General features: G+C 43.8%; 1 protein-coding gene across 2 annotated transcripts in view; it reads right to left on the bottom strand.

Moving 5' to 3' along the window:
• Positions 1–2028: 2028 nt before the first annotated feature.
• The window catches only part of LOC123503675 (T-box transcription factor TBX20-like), a 130407-nt gene continuing 125940 nt past the window's right edge, over positions 2029–6495 (bottom strand). Inside the window, exon 7 of one of the 2 annotated variants that reach the window (XM_045253634.1) lies at positions 2029–5251. In XM_045253634.1, the coding sequence (XP_045109569.1) occupies positions 4489–5251 (763 nt within the window). In that variant the 3' untranslated portion in view covers positions 2029–4488. The remainder of the gene's footprint in view (positions 5252–6495) is intronic. The other variant, XM_045253635.1, reaches the window with a different exon arrangement.

The following is a 6495-nucleotide window of genomic DNA, read 5'->3' as shown; positions in this document are numbered from 1 at the left end:
TCATACCATGTGGGCTTTTTACGGCAATTTATGGGCTACAGTACAGGGGATACTTTTTGGGTACCTATCTTAAAGCTTAACCCCCTAGGAAACCGTTGCCCTCGTACCATTAAGCAATAACATAGTTCTTTTTTTTATTCATTCCTGCAGTCATTCCTGCAGTTGGTTATGACTTCCTGGTGCGTTATATGAAAGTCGTGTCATATTATGTTTATTTCAACCATTTTATAGCAACACTTCATGGCACTAAAAGCAATGTATGGAATTTTGTAACCCATCTCACTTCACTCCTTCATTTTCGGTACAAGATTTGCTACGTTTTCCTTTGGATATTTGATATTTTCTTTGTGGTGGTCATGTTTTTTTTTTTTTTTTTTATGGTCGTCGTTAGTTATCCATTGTCACTTTATGCAAATTTGTATCTCTTGACAAATTTGTGTCTCTTGTAGGTGCTTATTTTGAGAATTATAACCACTCCCTTATATGAAACCCTCTATTACACACACACACACACACACACACACACACACACACACACACACACACACACACACACACACACACCAAAGGAAAGCAAATAAAACGTTCAAATTATTGTGCATATTTATTTTATAGCAATAGTATTAGATGACAGACTTACACTACAGTCATTCGGCAGACCAAGGAATGCGTGTGTGTGTGTGTGTGTGTGTGTGTGTGTGTGTGTGTGTGTGTGTGTGTGTGTGTGTGTGTGTGTGTGTGTGTGTGTGTGTGTATGCTATTATTATGTAAAAAGATTGTTTCAAAGATTTACTTCAGACACTGGAATGCGGAGGACATAGTAAAGAGAGAGAGAGAGAGAGAGAGAGAGAGAGAGAGAGAGAGAGAGAGAGAGAGAGAGAGAGATTTGCTAAAAAGACAAAATGAGCTAACTTTTCCTCTATTTTCCTCTCCTTTTTCAGTTTTTTGCATGTGTTGTATATTTTTAACACTTCAAATAAACAAACCACTAAATAGAAAACTAAATATAATATTCTTGATTTATTTTTTTGTTCAGTCCATATAATACATCCCTTTATTATTTCCTTAACATCTGCCTGCCTGCCTGCCTGCCTGCCTGCCTGCCTGCCTGCCTGCCTGCCTGCCTGCCTGCCTGCCTGCCTGCCTGCTCTCTCCTCCTTGCCATCTCCTCCTCGTATCAAGACAGGGTAAGACAAACTTGTACTCCTTCATACTTTGTGACGAGCCAGGAACTCCTTACTCCCTAAATGGCCCGAGCCGTGTGTTACTCCTTATAGTTTCCTTATCACTCTCGCTCCTGGTGTCACTTACTTTTATATACACGGCAGTCATTGTCACGAACTATAATGGAAGATAATGAACGTACGTAACTGATACTCCAGCTGCATCTCCCCCTTCTCTTCCTCTCCAGTGACTAATCTCGAACAATTTTCCACCATGAGTATGATTTAAACTGTAGTATATATGTGATGGGCTCTCTCTCTCTCTCTCTCTCTCTCTCTCTCTCTCTCTCTCTCTCTCTCTCTCTCTCTCTCTCTCTCTCTCTCTCTCTCTCTCGTTCCCTTGAGACACGTTGGGCAGTTACCTGGATGAAGGATCCGTATTACCAAGAGTGTAGTGTTTACCTGCCTGCCTCGCCTTTCATAGCACTGAGGCCTCCTTTAGAAATGTTCATTACCGTCATGGGTGAAATAGACGCTAATCTCCGCTGAAAGAAAAAAAAATGATGATTATAAAAAGAATCGCTCATCAAAATCAATCTACGGAAATGAATGAGTGAATGAATGAATAGATAAATACATATATATAATACACTAAATAAAAATGGTGGAGTAAGGTTGAGTTGAGTTAGCATAGGGACTAGATCTCTGCTTATTTTGTTCTTGTCCCCTCTAACTCCTTGCTTTGTGTGAGCGATACTTACTGAGGAGTGGAGTGTCATCTTTCTCTCCTTTGAGTGATCACATTGCGTCTTCTTTTATCAGCGTGTGTGCTTTCTAACGCGCAGTGAGGTTAAGCAAAATAGGCTTTGTGTTCTTTTCTTTATTATGGGAGTAGTAAAGTAGAGGAAAAAAACAAGTGACATGCGGCAATGCGTCAGGCGAACCGCAGCCGCTCACACGTCAACACACACACACACACACACACACACACACACACACACACACACACACACACACACACACACACACACACACACACACACACACACACACACACATTACTGAGGTCTATACAAAACTATTCTGAACCACCAAGTATTATTATTCTTATTACTAATATTATTATTAATGTTAATATTATTTTTTATTATTTATTCATTTATCTTATTATTATTAGTAGTAGTAATAGTAGTAGTAGTAGTAGTAGTAGTAGTAGTAGTAGTAATGTAACTAATATTTCATTTCGACTTACGGCCTAGTATATATACAAACAGCTACATAGAAACATGTACGTAGTCTCTCTCTCTCTCTCTCTCTCTCTCTCTCTCTCTCTCTCTCTCTCTCTCTCTCTCTCTCTCTCTCTCTCTCTCTCTCTCTCTCTCTCTCTCTCTCTCTCTCTCTCTCTCTCTCTCTCTCTCTCTCTCTCTCTCTCGGGTGCTGGCAGTGGGAGTGGGAAGCTAGGCGGCCATAACAATAGGAATAAGTCTAAGCAGGTCGTGATATACTCAAGTCACATTCTTAGCTCTGATGGAACAAGATTGACAAATACAAATAAAGTTGGTGGTGATTAGTTAAAAATAGTCTAGATTACATTGAGGGACCTTTGCTGGTTAAATAAACAACAAGCTACGATAAGGAAGTTGCCGTGTCTTAGGTGCGAAGTAAAGGTTTCAAATCATTGGCAAAAAATTGAAATCAGGTTAAGAACTATTTTTATATCCATAGTAAACTTTTCTGTGTGTGTGAGAGAGAGAGAGAGAGAGAGAGAGAGAGAGAGAGAGAGACTTACCTATCGTTACCTGCTTCAATCTGTTCTTACCTGTCTCACCTACACGAATTAATTAAATGTACACAATTCCTAGATTTGATTTCCCTTCTCTTCAGTGCTTTACCATTACGTCTATCGTGGGTGCGTGCGGGTGTCTTGCGGGAAAGAAGAATAAAGAAGTAAAGGAGGAAAGAATATTCTAAGTAAATCACGTTCAAATCTCTCTTTTTTTTCTTTTTTTTTTTTTTTTTTTTTTTTTTGCGTGTGTGACTTTACAGAATTTTAGAATCAATCTCAATGTCAAATTAATTTCAATAACTTTTTTCTTTGAATTTTGGCACTCGTGATACTTTGCTTTTTTTTTTTTTTTCAACGCTTGTGTCATCTTATGCTTCTCCACTCCCCATCTCTCTCTCCCTCTCTTTCCCTCTCTCACACTTCCTCACTTTTGCTTCCTCATTGTCTTTCTGCACAGAACAGTCTCCCCAATGAGGGATGTAAGGAGGAGAGAGAGAGAGAGAGAGAGAGAGAGAGAGAGAGAGAGAGAGAGAGAGAGAGAGAGTGTGTAGAAGAGATATAGTCTGTGAGATTTTATTCATTTTTTTTACGTTTTTATTATGATTTCTTTATTAGTGCACAAAATATTGTCCTGTTTAGTACAGTGCACTTGTATTGTTGTGTATCACTTCAGGTTTTTTTTTATTGTTACAGCACTAATTAGTCCGCACGTCACTGACAAAACACCGTGTAAACCTATGGAATGTGGAATGAAAGAACCCAGGTGAGTTCCAGGTGGACTAAAGGCAGTACTGTCTAGGTACAGGTATATGCGAACACTATAACTCTTCTTGTGCTGCCGCTGACGACGAGAAGGCTCTTACTGCTCCTGAGCCTCCAAGACTAAACAGCTAAAATGTTGCGAGGATGATACTGAGTGCAGGTAGAACGTGCCCGCAGCCACGCACACATACAAATACAGTTCAGGGACACTAGGGTTTTCAGGGTGTGAACAGTCGACAGCCGTGACCGCACCTCCGTGACCAGAGGTGTGACCTGGATTGCCATAAGAGGCCGTGTCACAAAGGCTAGATTTAACACTGAAATCTAGGTTTGTGTTACTAGTTGGGCCTGGCGCAAGCACCTGCAGTTCCACCGCCTGCTAATAGGAGGCACGCGACGGCCGTTTCTGTTGTCGCTCTCCCAAGCCTCAATGGGGCCACTGTCTGGTGCCTGCGTGTAGGTGCACCTGAGCCGCCATGGCCGCTATGCTGTGGAGAGGTTGAACGCCCCCACACCCACAATACTTGGGATGTGCCGACACCTAACGCGAGGCATCGTTACGTACGCCCCGTGCCACTAGTGACTTCCCTCAGGCGCTCCTGGACTAGGGTGCCTGCGGTGAGGGACACGCTGGAATGCACCGCTCCTCACTGGGAAGGGCTGATGTGAGTGTCCAGGCGTCAAAGTATTTGCAGGGCTGCCGTGAGGAGGTCCAGGAGGCGTGAGGTGAGGTCTAGGGTCAACTGTATCCCGTGGGTGTGGGAGCGTTGGCCGGGCTCAGGCGGGCTGCCCCGGCGAGCCTTCGGGTGGAGGTCGGGCCTCAGGAGAACCAGGCCTAGGGTTTGTTGGGGAGGAGCTTCCCTTAGGGTAGAAGTACGGTGCGAAACGATGCAGGCCTGGGGCAAGGGGCGGGTAGATGGGACGTGGAAGCCTCACGCCTCCTTCTCCACCCCCTCCACTGCTAGACTGCGAGGCGGCGCCGCCGTTTTCCCTCGAAGTGGCCCCGATGCCTGATGGTGTGTTGTTGTTAGCAGCTGCGGCGGCGGTAAGAGAGGCGTGGTGGGCCAGCAGAGTGGCGTTCACCTGGTTTAGGCCATGCAGCGCCGCCCACTGCGACCACAGCTGCAGCGGTAGGTTGACCTGGGGTGGCGCTGAGGCCGTCCTTCCCGCCCCCAGGTTATAAAGTTGTGAGATGGCGGGAGGCAGGTTACTCAGGCCTCCCACGCTGGAACCCAGGCCCGGTGCCAGGCCGCCGGAGGGCAGCCCGCGCGACGGAAAAGAGGATGTGTGTGGCGCTAAGGAGGTGGTGGCGTGAGACGTGGTGGGTGTGGTGGGCGTGGAGGTGTGGGAGGAGCGGAAGAACATGTGTGCCCGGGCAGCGAAGACGGCCCGCTCCTCCAGGCTGAGGTGTGAGGTGGTGCCCAGGTGCGCGTCCATGGAGGCGGCAGCCAGGTTGTTGCGCAGATAGGGGTGCTCCGACAGCATGCTCTCCATCGTCTCCCTGCAACACGGCACGGACAGCGTCAGTGGGGGTGAGCAGCTGCGGGCAGGAGAGAGGCAAGTGAACACCAGTGAGGCGCAAGCCAGGCATCCCTTGGGACTGCTGCTGCCCTCCCATCCCCTGACCCCTAGCCTACCCATGCACACACACACACACACACACACACACACACACACACACACACACACACACACACACACACACACACGTTAATGGTAATAATGGTATATAGTGATGAGTATCGTAATGATAGTGATAATAATAATATAATAATGATAATAGTAGTAATAATAATAATAATTATAATAATAATAATAATAATAATAATAATAATAAAGACAGTAATGATAATAATAATGATGATAATTATAATAATAATAATAATAATAATAATAATAATAATAATAATAAAAATAATAATAATAATGATGACAATAATAAAGATAGTAATGAAAATAATAATGATAATAATAATAAGGAATTATAATAAAAACTATAATAAAAATGGTAATAATGATAATAATAATGATAATGATAATAATAATAGCAATAATAATGATGATAATAGTAATGATAAAAAAAAAAAAATAATAATAATAATAATAATAAAATGATAATAATGATAATAATGGTAATGATAATGATAATGATAGTAATAATTGTAGTAGCAGCAGCAGCAGCAGCAGCAACAACAACAGCAGTAGTAGTAGTAGTAGCAGTGGTGGTTGGTGGTAGTAGTAGTAGTAGTAGTAGTAGTAGTAGTAGTAGTAGTAGCAGCAGCAGTAGTAGTAGTAGTAATTCACCACAAGGAGACCTATTCTTAGTCACTTATACTTTCTTACTTCTCGCGCTGTACTGCACTAAAATGTGACCCACCCTTCTTGCCACACACACACACACACACACACACACACACACACACACACACACACACACACACACACACACACACACACACACACACACACACACACACACGTTCAATGGAAATAAAAGAGATACTAGGAGAGACACGAAACCCTGTCATTCTTCCCTCCCGTTCCTCTCCACTGTCCCTCTCCTTCCAATCCCTCCCCCCACTCCCTCCGCGCCGGGGATCATCGATCGACAAGACCGCAACCTGTTTGTAATTAAATAACTCCGACTCCTGATTTGGATGCTGTCTTTTCCTCCTCCTCCTCCTCCTCCTCCTCCTCCTCTCACACAACTATTCTCTCTCCCATATACACAGTCTCATTTTTCCGTCTTTTCATTCAGTTGTCCTCTTTTCCTCCCCTTTCATT

The sequence above is a fragment of the Portunus trituberculatus genome, chromosome 14 (assembly GCF_017591435.1).
Source record: "Portunus trituberculatus isolate SZX2019 chromosome 14, ASM1759143v1, whole genome shotgun sequence".
Lineage (NCBI taxonomy): Eukaryota > Metazoa > Arthropoda > Malacostraca > Decapoda > Portunidae > Portunus > Portunus trituberculatus.
The sequence above is the reverse complement of the archived record's forward strand: the minus strand, read 5'-3'. Positions and strand labels throughout refer to the sequence as shown.